The 22,928-nt window shown below is 40.6% G+C and overlaps 1 protein-coding gene across 16 annotated transcripts in view; it reads left to right on the top strand.

Annotated features, from left to right (window-relative positions):
• ATP2B2 (ATPase plasma membrane Ca2+ transporting 2) overlaps positions 1 to 22,928 on the top strand; it is a 168,288-nt gene that overhangs the window by 128,229 nt on the left and 17,131 nt on the right. For 14 of the 16 annotated variants that reach the window (XM_084214770.1, XM_084214766.1, XM_084214771.1 and 11 more), the window contains 6 exons: positions 3,148 to 3,254; positions 3,799 to 3,990; positions 12,033 to 12,246; positions 14,702 to 14,913; positions 16,368 to 16,475; positions 20,142 to 20,324. In XM_084214770.1, the coding sequence (XP_084070896.1) occupies positions 3,148 to 3,254; positions 3,799 to 3,990; positions 12,033 to 12,246; positions 14,702 to 14,913; positions 16,368 to 16,475; positions 20,142 to 20,324 (1,016 nt within the window). The remainder of the gene's footprint in view (positions 1 to 3,147; positions 3,255 to 3,798; positions 3,991 to 12,032; positions 12,247 to 14,701; positions 14,914 to 16,367; positions 16,476 to 20,141; positions 20,325 to 22,928) is intronic. The other 2 variants (XM_084214768.1, XM_084214765.1) reach the window with 1 other exon arrangement.

Genomic DNA, 22,928 nt, shown 5'->3' with positions numbered 1-22,928 from the left:
GCTTCAGCTCTGAAATCCTCGGCTGGAGCTGAATTTCCCTGCCTGTTTTAAGCAGTTGAGACAGAAAGTAATCTCTAAACCTGGATTTTTTTTTTCTCCCTGGAGTTTCTTACTGATGCAACTCTAAGGGTGACAAGCAAGGATTGTTTAAGTAGAGCAGCACTTGTCCTGTGACAAAGGGAGAACCTGGGGCTGGCTCTGATGTGTTTGAGCTGAGCCATGGGTGCAGAGGAGACATTGTTGGCTTATATTCCCTGAGTTATTATCCTGAGTGGATTTGATTTAATGCTTGCTTAGTGTTAGATGGGAGGAAGGTGGGAGATGTAGGATACATTTCAGTTTTGTATCTCGTATTTTGTACTTTTTATGGCAGGCTTATGCATTTAGAGCCCTTGACAGCTCTGCATGGTTGTTTTAAATCTGATCTTTGCCCTCATCTGACACAAGCTGCTTGCTCTGAGAAACTTCTGTCTTATGCAAGCCACAGGACAAATTCCTGCCCAAATTTCCTAACCAAATTCCTGCCACATCAGCGGGATCCCTGTGTGGAGCACACTGTCATGTTCTGCTCGAGGTGTGCTCCTGGGGCTGTTGAAGGAAATTAGGAAATTCTTTCTGACAGGAGAAAGTCATGGCCAAACAGCTCAACACAAGAGAGGAGGCCACTGAAAGAGCAAAGGCTGTTTTGGCAGGAAGCTTTGCTGAGAGTAGAAGAATTCCCTGTGAAAACCTGTTTTTATTAAAATTCTGTATGTAAGCATTCAACTGGAGCAAAGCTGTATAGTTGGAAGAAATTTCCTGGTTGTTAGACATGATTGATTATTACTGGAGCTTCTTTTCAGCCACTTGGACTGAGTGCAAAGGCCAGGGAATGTTCTCTTTACTGGCAGCCTGTTAGCTCATGCCCTCAGCCACATTTTTCCCTGATCACATCAGAGATTAATCCCCACAGCTCAGAGGGAGAGCCCTTCCTGGGCATCCTTCTTCTCTTGGGTCTCCTCACACCGTGATTTTTATCTGTGCACATTTCTCAGTACTTAAGAGAATTCTTGAGGTGAAACCTTATCACAGCCACTGACAGAATATTGAAAACAAACCTTAATGTGTTTGGAAGGAGGCATGTGCTGGGAAGAAGGCAAACATTCAGCAATGGGAGGAAGCAGGCAGGAGGAAGAGATTAAAAGGAGCAGGCAGAAGTCAGAGAGTGTTGGCAGAGCTGTGATAAATCCTCTGAATCCCAAATAATCGTGGCTGCTCCATTTTAGAAATTTGTCTGACGTACAGATGGGAGTTTTGCTTCTCTCTTCCGTGGGTAGCACTGAAATCCAACCCCAGAATTCCACATATTTCCTATGGCACTCCCAGTGGGCCCTGTGGGGAAGGTCTGGGGCTTAGGTTCTGATGATACCTGAGACCTTTTCATGTCTGGTTTTCCATGGCTGCGTTCAGGTCCGTGCTCTGTGCTCATCCTGGCTTGCACAGTTTGGATTTTGGGATAAAAGTGCCTCCTAAACCTTGTGAATGAGTTGGCAGCACCCAGGAATTGGCTGATGGAGGGCAGTTGGTGGCACAGTCATCAGCACAGTCACTATTTATATCCATTTATCTCTATTAGGAGATCATTTGTTTGAGCCTCTTCAACTTGATTTGGGTTGTGCTCCCACTTGGAGCCCAGTTGTGAGTGGATACTATTGACCTCTTTGGAGCAGTTAATACCTTAATGAGCCAGAGATTTTAATGACTTTTTTTTTAGAAGCTTAAACTATTAATTTAACATCAAAGGATGTGTTAATAACAAGACAAAGTAAATGCTTTTAACAGGAGTGACAGATGATGTTCCTGTTTATTTAGTAATACCAAAGGCAAATCACCCCAACAAACTGAAAGCTCTAATTGTGAGATCTTATCAGAGTAATTGCCATTTTTTCTGAAATCATACTACCAGTGGAAAGTGAATAGGGCATTTTTTTCTCATTTTCATAACTCTGAAAAATACAGGGCACTAACTGCTTGCACAGGGCACTGCAATCTTCTGGTGCCTGATAAGCCTGAACCTTGCCAAGAGGCAGCTATTGCTCTGTAATCTGCAATTTCCTATTTCTTCTTGGTTATCTGATAGGGGAGGGATTTTTTTTTCAGAGCAGAGTGAAAGCTTTTCACACTGGGTAGGTTTGGATAATTGTTTTTGGAGGTAACAACTTTGTGCAAAATGTGTTAGCAAAAGGAATTCTGTCATTTGCCTCCCCTAAGTTATCAATATGGAAAGGTGTTCTTGTATCCTACACAACAACTCTCTGTTCTGGACTCCTGCTCAAATGGACCTTGACATGGAAATAGAAACATGAATTCTGAATGACCTTCATTCTATAAAAACCTGAGCTGCTTCTGTAGCCTCTGAAAAATTCTTCATTATTTTCCTGACTTTCCTTATTATTTTCCATAAGTGGAAAATAATTCCCTGCAGCCTTGTTGTGTGAAAAACTTGATTCACATAGTGAAAAGTGTTTTTAATTTCTCTCAAATGAACTCAAAATGAAAGTAGAAATTATTTTATTCTATCTATTTATTAAAATGCTTGGTTCCAGAATTTAAAGAATTAGTTTGTATCTCCTTAATCATTGTTTGGCAAAATTGAACATGGCTGCTAAAATTCTCCAGCTACATAAAATTCATCAATGGCTTTTGTTGTCTCTAGGATAAGAATGCCTCTTAGTAAAGCTGATATTACAGCTGGGTCCCAGTTTAGGAGGGCCCTAAGCATGAACTTAAGTTTTTGGCAGATCCTTTCCATCAGTGTTTGATCACTGCTGGGCTGTGACACTTGAAATAGCAGGAATCTGCCAGAAGGACATAATGAGCTGTTCTCATTGCCTTTGAAGCCTGAGCAGGTTGTGTTGATGTGTTGATGATGCAGGATCAGAACTTTCCATGTAAATCCTAATGGTGATGTTTAGTAGTGGATGGTGGTGATGAGGCAGCTTTCATCGTTATTTTCCTTAAAGATCTGCCTTTTTAATCACTGTAAAACTGTGTGGTGTTATCCAATCTGTATTATACAGACCCTGCTTTTTTACAGGGACATTTTATCTTGCTAATTATTGCCCACAAATGTCTGTAAACACACACCCATACATGCATTTTTTGCAGGTATTATTGACAGCACACAGGTGGAACAGAGGCAGGTGGTAGCTGTGACTGGGGATGGAACCAACGATGGACCAGCACTTAAAAAAGCTGATGTTGGCTTTGCAATGGTATAATCTTGATGTTTGTGCCATTATGAATTTGCTGTAAGGGCTTTTCCATTTGTTGAATGTGAAGTTTCTTAGTTATTACTTGTCAGTGAAGGAATATATTGGTGGGAATGAATTATGTTGACTCAGAATTCTTTAATTTACTTGGGTTCACTGGCATTGCTTGTTTTGATACTTCTTCAGGATTTTGTTTTGCTGTGGTAAAATCCACTGCTAATTGGAAAAGTGTCTTCCATGTGTACTCTGACTATATATAAAGACACATAATTCTCATTTCTGTTACCCATTCTGTTCATGGATAATAAAAAACCATCATCAATGACAAAAATACCTCAGATAATCAGCAGTCTTTAAACTGATAAAACTCTCAGAGCCATCACCACACGAACTCCTCTGCTCTCTGTCAATTCCCTTTTCTGTGGCCTAATTCACATCAAAACCTGGCCAAATTAGCGAAATTCCAGGAAATATAAAAAGCTGTGGGCTTTGAAGATGGAAATTTGTGCTGTCCAGCAGGGAATCTCATTCCCAACCCTCTCCCCAGGGCATCGCGGGCACGGACGTGGCCAAGGAGGCTTCGGACATCATCCTGACGGACGACAACTTCAGCAGCATCGTCAAGGCCGTCATGTGGGGCCGCAACGTCTACGACAGCATCTCCAAGTTCCTGCAGTTCCAGCTCACCGTCAACATCGTGGCCGTCATCGTGGCCTTCACTGGAGCCTGCATCACCCAGGTGAGAAATTCCTGCTGGGATCCTGCTGGGATCGTGCCGTGATCCCGCCACGATCCCGCCACGATCCTGCCGCGATCCCGCCGCGATCCCGCCGCAATCCGCACTCCCAGTGGAAGGGGCCTTGCGTTTGATTCCTGCTTGGCACACAGCTAGTGCAAACTGATGCTTTTCCTTGGTGCTAAAATGAAGAGCTAGGCATGGTTAAGGGTTAAAGGGGTTTTACCTTGGTATTTAATAAGGATTTTTGTGGTGTAATGCTTCACCAAGGTGGAGCATGCTGAAATGTGTACACACCATAGATCACATGTGCAGTTTTATAGACCTTGCAAATTAGCATATCTATGAAAATGCCCCAATGAGATGCTTGAATGGATAGTGTGGTACCTTTTTATCTTGAAGTATTTATTCCTGGCTGGGCTTAATCTTAGTTTACAGGATATATTTGAGAGGAGACCTTGGTTTTTCAAGATAGTGCAGGGCTTTCTGGCCTCTGACTGTGAGTCCTTTAGGACGTTTGGTTTTCTGGCTTAATAGAATATCAGGACTATGCTAAGTTATCAGACTTGAGGAATTACAAGTATGCATACTAAGGGCACTGAGAATACATAAAAGCTATAAAACGAAAAGACAATATATTTTAGCAAAAAAACCTTTGGAAATTCTCCTGAGCATTCCAAGGATCAGGCTGCTGAGGATTAAAGAGCTGCTGACGTCAGGCTGGATTAATCCATCTTTTTTCCCAAAGGAATTCACTTTTAGGAGCTTTTTTGCCTCCCTCAGTGTTGCCATCCCTGAGCCTGTGATGATCAAACTGAAAACACCATGGGTTGAGAAAGGAGCAGGTTATGTCAACTTTTCCTCTCAGAATACCTCAACAGTGAATACATATTTTTTAATGCACTGTGGAATGAGGTTATTTTCAAGACAGCAGTGCTGACCCATGGAAGTAACCCCAATCTTTTTGACTAATAAAATTATTTTGTTGCTTTCAGGCAGTTATTTTTAATTCCAGATGCAGATGACAAACCAATTAAATGACACATAGAGTCGGACTTAGACCTCTCTTTCTTGCACTCCATTAATCCTTCATTGCAATCCTGGTGCAGATGCAACATATCCAGATCATTTGCAAGAAGCATATCTCAAAGAAAGCATCTTTTTTTCCTCAAATTACAATTTTTTGGGCAAAAGGAAAAAATTGCCTTCTTTTTCCCTCTAGAGAGTAAACAGGATATATGCATTACAGTGTAAGGTTTTTGTTTTAATGAGAAAATAACAAAATGTGTTTTTTAGTGCTGTCAGTCTCTAAAATAATGTATATTTTAGATGCTGCAGACAGGTGCTGTCACAAAGTGCCTCCCTGGATTGGGATGCACTGTGGGAAAGCTGATGCTTCCCTCATGGTGCATCATCCAGATGCCCATACCTGTTTCAGCAGGTACATTTCAGCCCAGGCACACCTGAGCAAAGCAATGAATAAGTCATCAACTCTCCTCCAGGCTAAACTTACATTGGAATCATGGAATTGATCCTTGCAACCAGAAACCCAGGCACCTTAACAAACCCATGAGGTCAAACTTCTCCTGTGCCCTGGCTGACATTCAGAGGCCTTGGAGGTCCCTTTCTCGTCACCACTGAGCCTGTGCTGAGGGACAAAATCCGTGGTGTTGCAGCAAATTTGGATGAGTTTCCCTTTGGAAAGATTTCCCAGCATATTGAGGCAATGCCCAGCTGTGAAATGATTGTTGCTGGTAACACAGGAATGAGGACTGAAACTCTGGGAGGTTTTTGCATGTGGTACAAACCCAGCCCCAGAACAAGGTGCTGTCAGCAGCACCATCACTGGAACTGATTTTATTGACAATCAGTGTCTGACTAGAAACATTTAAGGTGAAATTTCTTGGTCAATGCTCAGCACTTCTTCAATTTTTTGTGGAAGCACAAAGGGAAACTCATTCTATTTCTCAACCAAATAATTTTTTATCCCTGAGGAGGTTAAACATTGCTGGAACAGTGCAAGGACTATTTTAATTCAAGTCTAAGTGGATGTGAAGTCCATTATCAGTACAAGCATAACCCCCTTTTTAATTCTGGAGCTTTTTTTCATCCTTTGAATCATTCTTTTGGCTTCTAGAAGGATTTGGATCAGGCCCAGTGCATTTCTCTTGCCCCCAAGGTCTGTGAGACCATCCCTGGGCCTGTTGCCTCTGCTCACAGGTTTTAGTGGACACCTCCTGGAACTCCTGGGTTGCTCTGCAGATTCTTGTGCACTTCCTTAATTTGGCAGTAAAGGTGCAAACCCAAAGGAAAGGTGTGGGGGAAGCTGAAGTGGAGATGGAAGCAGAAAGGCAGCAGGTCTGTCCTTTGCCACTTTTTACACTCAGTGTGAATAATCTCGAGCTGCTCTCGGTTCTGTCTCATTCAAGAAGGATTTTGCCTCACAAATGCACATTATTGTGTTGGGCTTTGACTCCAGCCAGCCAAAGGACATTCTGTTTGGCTTGAAAGCTTTGCTAAAAATTGCACTTGGGAACATGCTGTACCCTCTGGTTGCTATGAAAATAGCTCCAGCACAAAGTGCAGGACTCTCCCAAAAAATCTTGCCTACAACAGCCTAGGTGCACACATGTACATCCAAATCTGCAGAACTGTGCACAGGTCCGACTGAAAGATTTTGACTGAAATGTTTTAGTCCTTAACAAACAAACAAACAAACAAACAAACAAACAGAGCTTAAATCTATAGTTTCCAAAAGGCAGCAAAACTTCCTGTGACCTTCAAAATGAACACGAAGAAAGTCTTCACTGGACTGAGTTTTCCTTTGATTTAGGTAGTCAGTTTGTCTTTCTCTGACACACAGAATGTAATTTCAGTCCATCATTAGGATTCAGGTTAATGAACATTACACAGGCTGTTCTTTTGGTGACATTTCATAGCTAGAATGAGAAAAATTCTCTTTAGTTAATAACATTTGTTCTGTTCTTCCTCGTGCCACCTCTCAAGTAATCTGTTCTGCAGTTTGGGGCCAGCACACTCACCTACTCTTTTTGATTTGTGCCTAAAGGAAGTACAAAGATAATAAAGTCTTTGCTTGGACTAATCTTTTTTTTAATACTTGGCCTGTGCTTGGCAGCATAATGGGCTTAATTTTATTCAGCCTTGATCCTGCACTTGCTGTGGTGTACATGCAAATACGAGGATGTGGTCATCTCCCTGCAGAACTCCAAGTGAAAGCACTGCAATTCTGCATTAATGAATTAATTAATGTCTGTGTGAGTGGGGTGGGAGCGCAGCCAGCCCTCCAAGGGGCACCCAGAGAGTGCAGTGCCCACGCAGGAGATGATTTGTTTGCTCTAGGGCACCTTGGGAGGCCCATGGAGAGGCTTAAAAAAAACATTAGGCAGAACCTGGGACCATTAGTGGCCATTTTAATAATCTGCTGCTTTTTTCCTCAAGTAGATTAATGAAGTGAAGGTCCTTGCCAATTCCACTTCAGGGAACTGCTGTTTAGTTTAATTCTGTTAATTTTAAGCATTTTATTTTTCATCTACCCAATGCCTGCTTCAAGAAGATGCTCCTGTTAGAGAATATCTGCCATATCTGAGATTTCTGTTCTGTCCTGGTTTGCTGTTTCAGTGGATAGTGATGAGTACAAAATGTCTCTGTACTGCTCCAGTGCCAGATAAATGCAGGACAAACACTGGGCTGTCAAAGAACTTATTATGCACAGGACCAATGTAAGTGGTTGTTCCTCTTGTCCCCCCTGGCTCCCAGCACGAAGTCATGTTAAGGTGTCAGCAACCATATTCTAAGCAGCACAAGAATTACAGATCCAGTGTCACCTGCTGACAAGCTTAGCACAGCTGCTGCCACAACCACCCCTCCAAGGGATCTCACTTACCTGGGGCCCTGTTTCAGTTTACAGCAGCTCAATCTATAAGCCACAAGATCTGAATTTTCAGCTAATAAAGAACTTCTGTGTTGTGAGGCTGTAATTACGTAAGGGGCTCTGAGATCTGGGTCATCCAGGAAAGCAGAGCTTGGAGAAGTCCCTGGTGGGGAGCTGACTCAGGAGCCCTCAGTCTGGGGTGCAGGGGTGGTTTTAGCTCTCTGTCTGTGTATGCACAGACCCCAGAGGAGTTGACACCTCTGGTTGCTCCCAGAGAGCTTTGTGTGGCTCAGTGCAGCTGAGCTGGGCTCATTCACCTTATTTTTAATTAATTTGAGTTCTCTCTTTCTGTCCTCCCTGTGGCACCCATTGCACACTTTTAGAGTGGTCAGGGTGTGGTGGTCTTGACCAGTTTGTGTAGAATTGTCCTTTCTCTTCTGCAGCCACTGCCTCAGCTTAAACCCATCGTTTGTTTTTCCAGTGGATTTATGAGCTACAATCTTTTATATTCTGACTTCATTCTCTGAATAACAGCTTTGCAGAGCCCCTGATTGGTGCAGTGAGGGTGGTTTTTTGGAGCTCTGCCTACAATTCTTGGGAGTTTTGTGCTTGCAGTGAGTCAGTGCTCCACATCTCTGGGTGTCCTGTAGAGCCCTGTATGGGGTCACCCTGCTCCCTGTCCCCAAAAAACACACAGCACCCAGAGGATAGCAGCTCATTTCAAGTGGAGCTGTCCAGAGTGATCTGGCTAGGAAGAAAATGAAGGTTTAAAAATGCAGCTCAGTCAAATGGAAACAGTTTTTCACTGGAGCCATGAAAGAAGAGGGTTTCTCTTTGTGCCAGGTTCGGTCTGTGGCTCCAACTGTTGAGGCAATTGTAACTCTTCAAAAGGGTTGCACTGAAAAAAGGGAAGACAAAAGCTGTGTTTTAACATTTTACATTCAAATTATTATTCTTGCACTTTGAGAGAGACTTAGTGTTTTAGCAGACATTAGGAGCTGAAAACAGTGACTCCATAGGACATTATGTTTGGAAAATTAAATGTTAATTAAAAGGCACTGTAGCAATGAACTGCTGCATGAATCACTGATTGTTTTTACAGATCTTGTTCAAAAAAATGAGGATGATCTATACTTACATGTAAAAGGGAGTAATTTTTGTGGTTATAATGTTTTACTGCAGAACTGTACTTGGCAAATTCTAAAATAATAGCACTGGCAAACTTGAAAAAGCTGTAATATAAAATCCAAGTCTGTACTGTTTAGCTTTGTTTTGTCAAGGCATGGGAATGGAATTGAGGATGCCACTTCTATACAATTAGCAGACAGTGTGATCTAGCAGCACAGGGACTTTTTTTGCATTAATGTATAGAAAGGTAACTCCCAGAAATGCTAATTTTTCTGAATACCTGCATGTGTTCCGTGGCAAACGGGAGTAAAGAAGTAAGGGTGAAAATACCTTTTTGTTCCCTTGCAGCTTGTCATCTAAATCAAAAGTAACAAGCTCTAAAATTTGTGAGGCTCTGCATGTCACAAAAGATTTGTAGTTTATTTCCAGCCTTTGGCAATTTGTACTTTTAAGTGTTTCCAAGATGAAGTGTAACATCACTTGATTTAAGGGACATTTTCCTTTTACCTCTAGGCCAAGGCTAACCTATTCCAAGGTCAAGTGAAAGGAATTTGATGAATAAGTGGTGATTTGGGGTAGTTCACATCCCCAAAGTTTTCAGAGAGGGAATTAAGAATTTTTGGCCAGTCAGTTAGTGGCTAAAACACAAAGAAAAGAAAAGAAGGTTGATTTGCATCCCACTTGCATAAGTGACTAAAATCTGCAGTGGAAGCCTAAGCTCCTTAGCTGATATGTATTTCCCTCAGTTTCCACCAACTAATCAGAAATCAGATAGAGTTACAGTGGAAATTTCATTCCACTGCCTGCCCAGACTAATGTGTATTTAATGTTTTGGCTTCAGCCTGGAATGAGCTCTCACACTCCACTGAGCAGTGTAGCACTGCCAATAATAGATAATTATTAGGGGCACCACAGCCACCCAAGGTGATTGGCAGTGTGAAATGGTGAGAACATGTTGTTGCCAAAACTGATGACTGCCAATTACAGTTGTGTGATTTAGAGACTGAAATACCCTGCCTTTCCTGTTCTGCTGGGAATATGGCAGGCTCTGATAGACACCTGAATCTCTGACTCCATCTATTAAATCTAACAGGGAAATTTGGTTTTATTGACAGAGAATTCAGCGTGTGAAGTGGAAATTGAGTTTTTGTAACAGATCGAAGCAGAGAAGCTTGCTCAAACTTATTAATGAGACAGGCAAAAATACAAAAAGGAAAATTCTTCATCAGAAAAGATGTTTTCCTTTTTACCTGTGTCCCATCGAGGGTCTGTGAGCCCCAGCCACAAACTGCTTTTTACTGCAAGTGCTCTCTTTGTTGGAGCCATTAGTGTTAATAAAAATGAATGAAGTCTCGGTTTGGGATGAAGTTTGTCCTGATCAACTTTAGTTTTTTAGTCACCTCAAAAGACAAAGACATTTCCTGTTTCTGCAGCTGCATTTCAAATGGGTGAGCTGAGCTCTCCAGATAAGCTCAGTTAATGCAACCCATAACCAAGAGGTCAAGAATCTATTAATGCTAATTGTCCTCCTTGCTGTGATGAACCCAACCTGTAAGACTGAGAAACAGGAGGTTGCTTTTCTCCATCCTTTTTAATAACTCAAAAGTTGTTTTTTTTAATAAATCAAATGCATAAAGATCTGTGTAAATGTGTTAAAAATGTGTTTTTAAGGGGAAATAATATTTTATCTCCAGGAAGAGTTCGAATCTAAACCAGATGCTCAAGAGACCAAAGCACTTACCCTTGTCTTTTATCAGTCCTTGGGATACTGAATGCATGTTCTTTTATGGTATTTCATTAAAAAGGAACATTTAACCCTTTGAAGAAACAGGCAGAGCTCTCAGGGAGTTTTGTTGGCTTTGCTTTGGTTTGTATCCTGTCCTCTACATTGTTTTGGCTTCGTTGCTGCAGCACCATGGTAATGAAATACATAAAAATAGTGCCCCCTCTCCCAGCTTTCACCCAGCAGAGTAACTCAATTTCACAATGAAATTTGTCATGTTGATGCCTTATTACTTTGGTGATTCTTTTTTCCCTCATAAAAATGGTCTGTTTGGAACAGGAAGCAGACCTTGCTAATGCTGCCTGTTTTATACAGTCTAAAGGCATGGGAGTTTGCTTTTTTTTTGTTTGTTTTTTCCTCCCCTGGCTCCTTGAAACATTTCTCTCTCTTCACAGCTGCCCCAGAGCATTACACAACAAAACTTCGTTAAGGGTTGTCCAGCATCCTCCTGAGATCTGTGTAACTTTGCTTTATTTAGTTAATTTTGGGGTTTTTAAACATGACCTAGAGTCCTCTGTATTACGACCACAGACTTTATGGGATTGTGTGAGGAAAGAGCTCCTTCTAGTGACTGGAGAGCTGCTTCCAAAACCACAGCTTGCATCAAATACCAGTATTTGGAGTTTTTCATTCCATTTCTAGTGGCAAATATGCTTTCCTTTTAGTAATAAAAGAATAACTTGTCTTGCTTTTGCACATTTGACATATTTTAATAAGTTTCAGATTATTTTTTATCAAAATATCAGGCTCTTTTTATTATTATGTCACTATTAATGATCTTATTTAAGTGTAATGTATCACAGTGTCACCGTAATTGTTCCATACATTTTTAATAATATCAAGCTGTCTCTGAAAAAAAAAGTCAGGTTGGTTTTACTATAAAGGAAATGTTACTTTTTAATCTGTTTAAATATAATTTTTCTTCCACAAGAGAAACTTGGATTCGCTAGTTATATCTAATTTCAGGATGAAAGGAAATGAATGGAAATGAAGGAAAGGAGAGCATTGCAATGTGTGTTAGGAGTTACTGTCATGCTTGGTATGAGTTTTGTGGTTGCAAATGGTGCTGATTAAATGCCTGCAGGGAGATAATTTCTCTCTGCTCAGGTATTGGGCTCCTGGTCCTGCAGAAGGAACAGAAAAAGGTTCTTCAGTGCAGGGATTTCTGAGCCCCATGAGAAAAACAAGCCCCCAGCCAGGCTTTTCCTGGGAAATTTAAACCTTCCTGATTTTTCCCCTCAGGACTCTCCCCTGAAGGCCGTGCAGATGCTGTGGGTGAACCTGATCATGGACACGTTCGCCTCGCTGGCGCTGGCCACGGAGCCGCCGACCGAGGCGCTGCTGCTGCGCAAACCCTACGGCCGCAACAAGCCGCTCATCTCCCGCACCATGATGAAAAACATCCTGGGCCACGCCGTCTACCAGCTCACCCTCATCTTCACCCTGCTCTTTGTCGGTGAGCAGCTCGCCCAGACTCGGCGCTCAGCTCACGAGCAGCTGGGTTGCACGGCTGAAGTGTCGTTCTGCTTTAAATGTAACAAGTTTATGAGCGCTTGTTGCCAGCCTTCGTTATCCTTAAACTTCTTATTGGATATTAGGAAAAAGTTTTTCACAGAAAGAGTGAAAAAGTACTGGAATGGCTTGTCCAGGGAGGTGGTGGAGTCACCATGCCTAGATGTGTTTAACAAAGCCTGGATGTGGCTCTTGGTGCCATGCTTTAGTTGAGGTGTTCGGGTCTGTTCCATGGGTGCCAGGGTTTAGTTGAGGTGTTAAGGCTGGGCTGGACTCGATGATGTTGAAGGTCTTTTCCAACCCAGTCACTCTGTGATTCTGTGAATCCTGGTTGATGGCATAAGAAGCACAGGAGGTATCATGTTGTAGTCACTTTCCATGTATTGTTACCTTGGGAATGGCCTCATTGAGCTTTTTTCCCCTCGTGAAATCCCAGTTTGGGCTTTGGCAAAAGTTTGTGTCCAAGCACAGCATAGAAGGTTATGCTGTAATAGGAGTGTCCACCCTGCTGCTTCTACACTGAGATTTCATCGTGAGCCTTGTCATGGTGAGTAGGGACGTAAAAACAAATTTAAAAAACCCCACAAAACAAACCACAATAAAAATCAAGATCCATTTTACCAAGAGCAAAGTGTTGTCCACAGTCCAGAAATAATGTTGATCTTAAGTGGTATGGAAAGTAAGTAATCAGTGTTAAGTGATACAGATAACACTCTGCTTTGACATTTAATTTCTGGAATGGATATTAAAAGGGGGTGAAAAGTCTAATTTATTGGATTACTGGATTCTTCTTCAGGCCTTGCTGGCAATGGATGCTTTTTATAGGTTGCATTTTGGAGAGGGCAGGGAAGGAGGAGAAATGTTTCTTGCTGCAGGGAATAGTAGGAGCTAATAATAGATTCTGTTGCTCCACAAAAATAACTGAACCCTCTCAAAGGACAGATTATTTTTTTCAGCTGGGTATTGTCTTCTTGTCACTTTGTAGTCACTGTTAAATCACATGTGTTGTCTTTCAGGGTTTTTTTTCCTTATACACAGACTTCCAGAGAAGCTGCAAATGTAAATCTATGATTTTTAGGAGGATTTTGAGCTCCATTGTCAAAGCCTTGTCCACTTTATGGCCATCTGGCAGCTTACTTGGGATGCTCAGAGGAGGCAATGATCTGTTCACAATGGAATTAAACCAAAAGAATTGCCACCTTTATGAAGAGAGGTGGTCTCTAGCATTGTTAGATTTACAGGGAATTGGAGAATGTCTGCATTAGATAATTGGAATTTCAGGTTCTCTAAAACAGATGAAGAAACTCTTGTTAATTCATTTGATACGCATCTTGGAACAAGAACTTCTGTGAACTTAATGGGGAGTTAGAATTGCTTTTTGATGAATTTTATGGTTTAAAATATTTTATACTGTGCCAGATGAAAAGGAAACCAGGCTTTCCCCCCTGTTCTAGTTGCTCCTGTGCGTCTTTGGAAAACTCCTGCATACTTTGAAGGACACATCCCAGACAATTTTCGGATAAGCCTTGGAAATAATCTTTTCCTTTCTAAACTCCACAAGGCTCAGCTTTGCATTGACATGATGTGCAAAACTCAGTGCCTCCATAATGAAATTTCAAATTAATGAGAATTATTTCTATTTTGGTCAAATAACAATTCCTTTCTTTTGTAGGAGGCTTCTTCAGAGACCAGTACATCAAATTTTTATCTTTTTTATTTTTAGAAATGCATCGTGTTTGAACATACAAAACATAAATGTCTTTGAGACATCAGAAATCCAGAATTCACTGTCTGGTCCTGTCAGGCTGTGGTATAAAAAAAAATCTTAACTTTATTTTTTCAAAGCTCACCACATTTTTAGTTACTCATCATGGGTTGTATCTTGATTTTTGTTTGGTCAGATCTATGAGTGAAAGCCAAATTATCAAACTAAACAGCAGAGCCTGCTGCTGATCAACCCCAAATCTCTTAAAAGCCAGGAATGCCTGTGTATTTTGTGATTGATACCTTTCAATGCTTGGCAGAAGTCACTGGATTAGTAAATGGATAAAACCTGATGAAGGAGAGGTGGCTTCTAACCGGTGTAGAAAATTCAAACACTCTGGCAATGACCCTAAGATTTGTTATACCTGAAAGAATTGAGTGCTTAGAGCAATTCCTAATTGGGGAGGTAAGAGTAGGACTGAGAATGTCGTGTAGGTGTTGTTAGATAGGAGTTAGATAAAAGTCAGCATTTGAACAGCTTCTTGCTCAGTTGAGATGAGTTTTGCTCATTGGTGCAAGACAAGTTTTATCTAGCAAAAGCAGAGCAAAGAAGGCAACAGGCTGAAGAACACGAGTGGAATATAAATTGGTTTGATTCATCCTAGAGGAAACTTTTCTTTCCGTCTTACACCTAGGTGAGAAAATGTTTAAGATTGACAGTGGGAGGAACGCCCCTCTTCACTCTCCTCCTTCGGAGCACTACACCATCATCTTCAACACCTTTGTCATGATGCAGCTCTTCAACGAGATCAACGCCCGCAAGATCCACGGCGAGAGGAACGTCTTCGACGGCATCTTCAGAAACCCCATCTTTTGCACTATTGTCCTGGGCACCTTTGCTATTCAGGTACAGCTCTTGGCAAGAATCACTTGCTGTTGATCACAAATCATCACAAATCCACTCAAAAAAATCAAACACCAAGTTGTTGGGGCTTTTCTTCTCTGCTTTTTTTAAAATTTTATATCTAAGTGCTGCAGGAGGCCCATTTAAGAGTAAACCATCTGGTTTTGTGTATTTTCTCAATCAATACAAGTGTTAATAATGGAAAATGTTATGTAGCCATGCTAATAAAACAGAAATTTTGATCCTTATAACTGGGTTAAATCTTAAATTAATCTTAGCATGTACAATAATAACAGCCATCATTGATTTTGTAACTGGTTTTTAAAGAAGAAATTGTTTAACAGCATACCAACAAAGCATTTTACAATTATTTATTACTCCTTGAAAAGACAAATATACCTTCAAACAGCTGATGCTGAACTGTTCTGTTCAATGTCACTGCCCAATGCTGCTCAGTATTCCCAGCAATGATGCCCCTGGATTGTGATTCCTCATGTTCCTCTCCTGAGTTTGCTGTCCATCACAAGTGAACATAATCACAGTAATATACATTTTCCCCAAATTCTACTTCTGTAAGAATTCCCCCTTCTGCTCCTGCACCCATTCTTTTGCTGGCATCTATCCTGTGCTTGATACTATTTGATATTATAATTTAGAAATCTATCTTTATCTTGTTGTTATTGCTCAGCTCTGCAGTGGCAGCTCAGCATTGGCACCTTTCTCCTGGGAGGAGGAAGGAAGAGGAAAGAGCAGTTTGAGCTTGGGCTACAGTGATTTAAAAAGGGGAAATCCTCAATAAATTGAATATTGGATGAAGGGCACCAGTGGCAGAATTTCACAGTGATGGTCTTTAACATCCAATTCAAAATTATGAGTTTAAAATTTGGATAATTTAAATCTCTGGATGTGATTTCAGGTCCCCAGTTCTGCAGCAGCAAGATTAACAAGAAATATTGATAATATCTGATTTTCAGTTAGCAAAACGTTCTCAGTCAGCTCAGACTCTGTGTGTTGCTGTCCTGCTGAAGGTGTGGGGTTCTCCCACCCCCTTCCTCCAACAGATCTAGAGTTTTCTGTATCCTCTGTCTCTCCATAATGCACATCAGAGGGAAAAAGCTCTCTTGCAATGGACACTCCAAAATGAACTGGTTCAGAGTCAATACATCCAAAAAATCAGGAGCTGGGAGAACGCATGGGGACTGTCCTGTTCTCTTTTTTCCTGACCATTCACATCTGACCACTGTTAAATATGAGGCTGAGGAACTTCAGTCTGAACTGCTATTTCTTTTTCTCACTTTTAATTGGGGATGCAGAAGTCTGTGGAGTTTGATGGGGTTTTTTTGGGACCAAAATTATGCTGCTTTTTTTTTTTTTTTGGTCTGGCTGTGTTTGTTTTTGTTTTGTTGCCTTTTCCCCCTGAAAAATTGACCCCTTTTCCCTCGTGCTTCTCTTTGTAGATAGTAATTGTCCAGTTTGGAGGAAAACCATTCAGCTGTTCTCCCCTGCAGCTGGACCAGTGGATGTGGTGTGTATTTATTGGATTAGGAGAGCTGGTGTGGGGTCAGGTAAGCATTCAGGAAGCTGCACATTCAAAGGTGTGATATTGTTGATATTCCTGTGATTTCCTCTCTCAGTGCCCAGTGCAGCCCTCACTGAAACCCAAGGTGCTCTCTGAGAGCTTCAAGAAGAGATTTATTAGAAAGGATAATTTATCCCCCTGTTCCTTTGGGGCTTTTTGTTCATTTTCAAATCTTTCCTTTCTAGCAGGGTGGGCTATCACCAGGGCCATCTTCAGTTAGGCTTTTTTTGTGAAAGATGTTGAGTCACAACTTCAGTCTTTTAGTCACAAAAAAATGCAGCAAAGGCAAATGCACTGTGACCTTTCCTGGAATAGAATTCCTCCTGTAGGATGTGGCAAAGTTTTGGAGCTAAAATGAAGTTCCAGTTCTAGGTCAACCAACTCATTCCCTTGCTGAAATTGTCATTCTGGCTTACTGTCATAGGAAAGTCCAGTGTCCTCAAAATATTTCTGCTGTGAGTCTCCTTCCACCTAATTCTGTGTGTGAAGGATGGCAGAGGGAGTGCAAAAAAAAAAAAAAGATTTTTTTTTGCCTGTAATAGTTGTAGAAATGGTGGTTAAATTAACATATCCTTTTCAATTTCTCCCATATCCTCTTTCATCAATGGCTAATATATAATTATGTATTGATAAAGAAACAAATGTCAATGAGATGACATTAAATAAATTGGGATTAACTCTCTGGAAGTAATAATACAGACACAATCAGTATTGTTAACATTCTACATTGTTCTTTTATGTGCAAACACAGGTTGCAAGGTTCATAATAATAAATTTTTTTCACCTCTGAATGCACTAACAGGGTATTTAAATTGTTGCCACCTGGTGCAGTAAAGAAAAATGTGAAGTTACATTTTTTTCTCTCAGATGTAAAGAGATTTGTAGATAGATCCACAGTTTGCCTCTATGAAGAGTCAAGAAATTGCCCACTGCAATTGAATTCTGCTGTGGTTCTATTTTGCTTGTAGTGATTGCTTGCTTTCAATTCTGATTATTTGTTCTCTTCTGGGGAAAAAAAAAAGCATTTTTTGACAGTTTGGCCTCAGTTTTCCTTAGAAGTAAGCTCAGAATCAGAAGAGCTTTTAATGCAAATCTGGCTGAAAACCACCACTAGCAGATGATTCTGCTGTAATTATTACTTGAGGTCAGGTTTTTACTTAAGGCCTTGCAGGAGGAAAACCTAAAATCAGTTTGATAATCTCAGGAAGGAAAGATTTATTGGGTTTTTTTTTCCTACTGCTTGAAAAATATACCAACTTTTAGAGAAAGGGGAAGTCAAACAGGGAGAGGGACAAGAATCCAAACTGCTTCATTCAGCTGTGACAATTTCCCACAGCCTTTGATCAAATTTTTTGACTTCTAAATTTTGTTATCCATGGTTATTACATAACCACCAAGAACTAATACTAATATCAGCATTTTTTTTTCACTTTACTTGCCCCAGGTTTCCCAGGTTTATTGTGAGACCTTAGACATTAAATTAAAACCAGTATTGGAACACCTCCACAGTTTTATTGCTGAGAAGAAAGCAAATACAGAGGGAAAAAATATCTCTCTTGTGGTCAATATTTAGTGACAAGAAAAGAAAATAGGATGCTAAAACCAATCAATTTTGCCTATATTTACATGATTTACAGTCTGTGGCAAGGCATTTCTTCATGGAGCTCTTCAGTGAGAGAGAATTCTTTTCCTTTAGCAGTGATGCTTCTCTTCTGTCTCAGCCTTTTCTCTGCTGCTCTGACTCATTCAGCACAAAACAAATTTGTTATTCTTCTATTTTTTTTTTTTAATTTTTAATCCCTGTGCTGAACCTGCTGTTCTGGTGGGCCATGAAAGGCAATCAGGATTTCAGAGTTTGGGTGTCAAAGCAGGCGCTTCTGAAAGGAATTTAAGGAGGAGTTTCCAGCAAGTCAATTTGAGATGCATGGAGGGACGGTTTTCTAACAGCTCCCATCCCTTCTGAAAACCAAGACTTTGTAAAGTATTTCATATCCCATTCCAGAATTATTGATCACTTATTGAAACTGTGATCATTTTCCTGGGAATAATACTTAGTTCTTTAATCTGCATGTATTGAGTCTGTGATCTGAACTGGGTGGGTGTTGGCAGATACAGAAAATAAAAACAATTTTAAAAGGCATGTAAAAAGCTTAAGGAAAGAATTAGAGCAGAGTCTCATCAGCTTGGCTGAGGTGCTGCAAGAGAGGAACATTCTGTCACACACACTTCTGACCCAGAAGAGTTATTTTTCATGAAAATTGATTTAAAAATCCTTTATCACCATCACTTTAATCTGATCCCAGAGTTTGCAGTAGTTTCTCTCTGTAGAGTGCTGGCATTGTAGTTTGAAAGCTGGGAGGCTGAAGGACTTTCAGTAAGTATTTAATTGATGAGCTTTTCCCCTTTTTTTTTCTCTCCTGTTCTGTCTTTGCTCATGCCACACCATTAATTCTCCAGGTTTGCATCTTGTTTTTCAACCCCCCTTTAAAAAGGTTTTATAGTAGTGTAGAAACTGGGTTTGGTTTGGTTATTTTGGTTTTTTTTCAATCTGTCTTAAAACATTATAATGAAACTGGCCCTGTGGATTGTGAAGCTCAAGGAGACCCTCAGCAAACTCAGAGGTTTGCTTTCACCCTGAAAATATCCAGAACATTTCCATGTGTCTTCACTGCGTCCATTCCAGTGTTCCAAAACCCTCCTCACCAATTTTCTGGCAGCTGTCTTGGTTCTCTCTTCATTTTTCATACATCTGAGCTTCACAGTTGTGGTTGCTCGCTGCTGAAATGAAGACAAAAAAGAAAATTGCAGCAGTTTTTTGCTAAGTGGGTTTAAAAATTTGCTTTGCAGGAGATTTGATTTAAGCATTCAGTGTGTTCCAGGTAATGTCTTGTTTAAATTGCCATGGTTTGCTCCTGGTTTTATGCAAGGAATCAGAACAAAGAGAAAATGACTGCCCAACAGGGTAACACTGAAATGGATTTAAAATAATTGTCTAGCTACAGTACCTGTAATTTTTAAAGATTATTCTCCTGCATTAATTATTTCCAAGGATCACTTGGGAGGGCAAGCAGAATAAGTAGAGGGGTTAAGTTAATCAGAATTTATTGGTGGTAAGGACACAGAGTGAGAGACAGCCCTATGAGAAATCCAACAACCAGATCCACACCTTTCAGAAAACTCAATTTTGATAAATGCTAGAAAAGCATTCCAGCTGCTGGAACAAAGGGAAGCTGAATCCATGAACCAAGGGAGTGTGAGAAGATTTATCAGCAGGAGATACAATGAATTTTCACCTCCCATTACCATACAAATATCCAAACTCTAATTGCAGAGCTAGCAATCTGCTTAAGTTTTCTTTACGTTGAAATATTTCCATCTTGTTTTATTTCCAATTTCTTTTATTGATAAGACTTTTCCCAGCCTTGAACCACACTGTGGTTTAGTGGTGCAAGTCATGCTAATTGTTTACACAGTAAATTAAATATTTTTGGGACTAGAATGGAGTTGTGCAAGTGCAGAGTGCTGTTAGGAACAGGCTCAGCTCACCTTTATAGACCTTAATAAAATATGATTACTCTTCTGTAATTAGCAAATTGTTATACTGTTGCTCTTGAATGAGGCTTATGTTTTCAGTACTTTTTTATAATTTTAGGTCATTGCAACCATCCCAACAAGTAGGCTAAAGTTTTTAAAGGAGGCAGGGAGGCTGACTGAGAAGGAGGAGGTCCCTGAGGAAGAGCTCAATGAAGATGTTGAAGAAATAGATCATGCAGAGAGAGAACTCCGACGTGGACAAATCCTCTGGTTCCGAGGGCTCAACAGAATCCAAACCCAGGTATGCTAAAAATAAATGCACACCGGGTCTAGAAACACCCAAAGAAATGATTAATGTGAGATCAAGGCGAGATAACATTAACAGGAAATCCATGGAGTGTTTGTGAGTGTGGAGGATGGCACTGGTTAATTGTTCTCGAAGGAAAAACATGAAAAACAAAATAAGGGAACTGAGCAAAGGAGGTGTGTGCAGCAGAAGAGATAAACTGAAAAGATATAAAGGGATAAAATGCAAAACCAGGAATCTGTGATTTGGGAATACCGTGACTGGATGTTCTTTTTCTCCTAGAGTGATGACAGCTCATGAAATTGTGCTGCTTGGCCAACGTCAGCTCGCAGAACGTTATGAAAGCTTTCTAAAATGTATTGCTTGATTTGCTCCAAAAAAAAAAAAAAAAGAAAAAAAAAGAATACATTGTTGCTGCCATTGCTGCACTAACAGAATAATTGAAATTGAGTCTGAAGTATGATGCACAATTTGATTAAAAAAATAAATCTGTTCAGTTCTGGCACTGCCACACATCGATCACGATTAAAAGGGATTGATTTTATTTCCCATTAGGTAATGAAAAATGTGGTTCTGGATTTTAGTAGGAATTAAGCAGCCATTAAATATTGAGGTGTAAGAGTTGGCTATTAGGAATGATTCCTGAGAAATATCTCTCCCCAACTTTTGCCAAACACAAAAATCCATGGTATTTTTAATATACCAGACCTTTGCACTGAATCCTGGTGCTAAATATAGTGCAGGTTAAGGAGCTGTGAAATTTGTCCTGGAGTGCTGAAGAAAATCATGTTAAGTATTTTGCCTTTTCCATTGCAGTGAAGTGTTTCATTGCACTCAGGTGTGCTCTGCTTGATCTTTCTAAGATCAAGTATTTCTGGCAGCTTGCAGCAGAGAACAGATATCACCACATCAGATGTGCATGTTTTACATGAGCCTGACAAGAAAAAGAGGTGAATAATTAAGAAAATGATCCTTTTTTCTTGAAAGAATCTTCTAAAGAACATTTTTGTCTCAGAAGATTTGGGGTTTTTGTCTTCATCCAAGATAAACAGCACATTCTGTTTTTTCACATCTACAAATTGATTTTATTTTTTTTTGGGAGGGGGGAAGATGCAGCTATGAATTGAGAAAAAAATGATGGAAAGAAGCCAAATTAGGGCAGTGAGGTCTCTTGGCTGCATCTGCAGAGCACAAAATGTAGAGGGATTGAGAGCTGGGGGAATTCCCAGGGTTCTGTGGTAAGTGATTAAATATGGATCTTCAGCTCTGAGCTTGCGTGTCTTGACTCCATTGAGTCAAGAGCATTCATCACTAGAGAAAATTCAAATTTCAGTTGTGACAAAAAGTGCCCAGGTACTGGTGATCTTCAGGGAAAGATGACCTCTAAATGTGCATTCTTTTCTCCCTGGTGGCTGTAGGAGGAGTGTTGCCTGTTGGCACTTCTGTCAGGATGTCTTTCTGGTTGGGGTGAGTGTAAAAACCTTCGAGCAACACAAAACAAATGACATCCTTCCAGTTCTCTTTCTAGTCTGAGAGGTAGCTTTTAGTTCTGCATCTCTTTGTCCACTTAATGCACAGAGAAATGATTCTTTCCCACTACTTAAACCCAAATGAACATTAATTGTGTCTCTTTGCTAACATCCATCTTGGTTTCCTTTCTGCTCTTAGTTGTAGAAGCACCTTTAGTAGGATGTCTCCTTTCTCTCTGCCAAGAGACCTCCGTGATTTTTCTTCTCATTTTGTTTACTCAATGACTTTAAATTTTTTGCATCCATTTCACATCTGTGGAATGAAAAAGAAAAATAAAATAAAATAAAGTGGGCCAACAGATTCCAAAGCAGTGCCCAGGTGTGCAGTGCAGAGTGATGGACTAAGGTCAAATTTGATCCTTGCTGGAAGGCCCTGAGCTGTGTGTGGCCCATCCAGATGGATTCATTCCCTTCTAACACATTTCTCAGAAGGCCAGCAAAAGAAGAGCTCCTGGAAAAGATTGGGATGTCTCTAGCATCCCTGGATTTGCAGGAATCCTCTGCTGTCTCATGCACTCCTGGAGACAAGGAGGAAGAAGGTAGAGCATCCCCTCATTTTATATCTCTGGGGATGGCAGACTAGGATGGAACTCTGGGCTCAGGAACAGATTAGTCATTCAATCCTTACACCAGTTTCCACACTTGTGCTGTAAATTGGATTATTTGTCCTTATTTTCTCTTCAGTCACTCTTGGACAGGTGGCCCCGGGTCCCAGCAAAGCCTTCACTGCTGAAACAAAGAACCTACAACAGGCTGGGTGTTGCTTTCAGACAACCAACACTTCTTCCTTGGAGTGCTCCCTTTTAAACCCATCCAAACTGACAATGCAGTCAGTTCAAGAGCTTTTGCAGTGTTAAAGAGATTTTTCATCTACATCCTCTCTCAAACAGGGTTCAAGACACCAGAGGAGGGATTTCCCCTGGGAATTTTCTGGTTTTGTGAAGACACGCATAAATTTACTTGAAAAAAGGTGGATGAAAAATGCACATAACTAGGCCAGAGACTGGCTATCAGCTTCTGATGCTCTTTTTTGGCCTCCTTCCGTTCATTTTGGTGTTTTGTTGTCTGA

Source organism: Fringilla coelebs (assembly GCF_963513975.1).
Source record: "Fringilla coelebs genome assembly, chromosome: 13".
Lineage (NCBI taxonomy): Eukaryota > Metazoa > Chordata > Aves > Passeriformes > Fringillidae > Fringilla > Fringilla coelebs.
The sequence above is the reverse complement of the archived record's forward strand: the minus strand, read 5'-3'. Positions and strand labels throughout refer to the sequence as shown.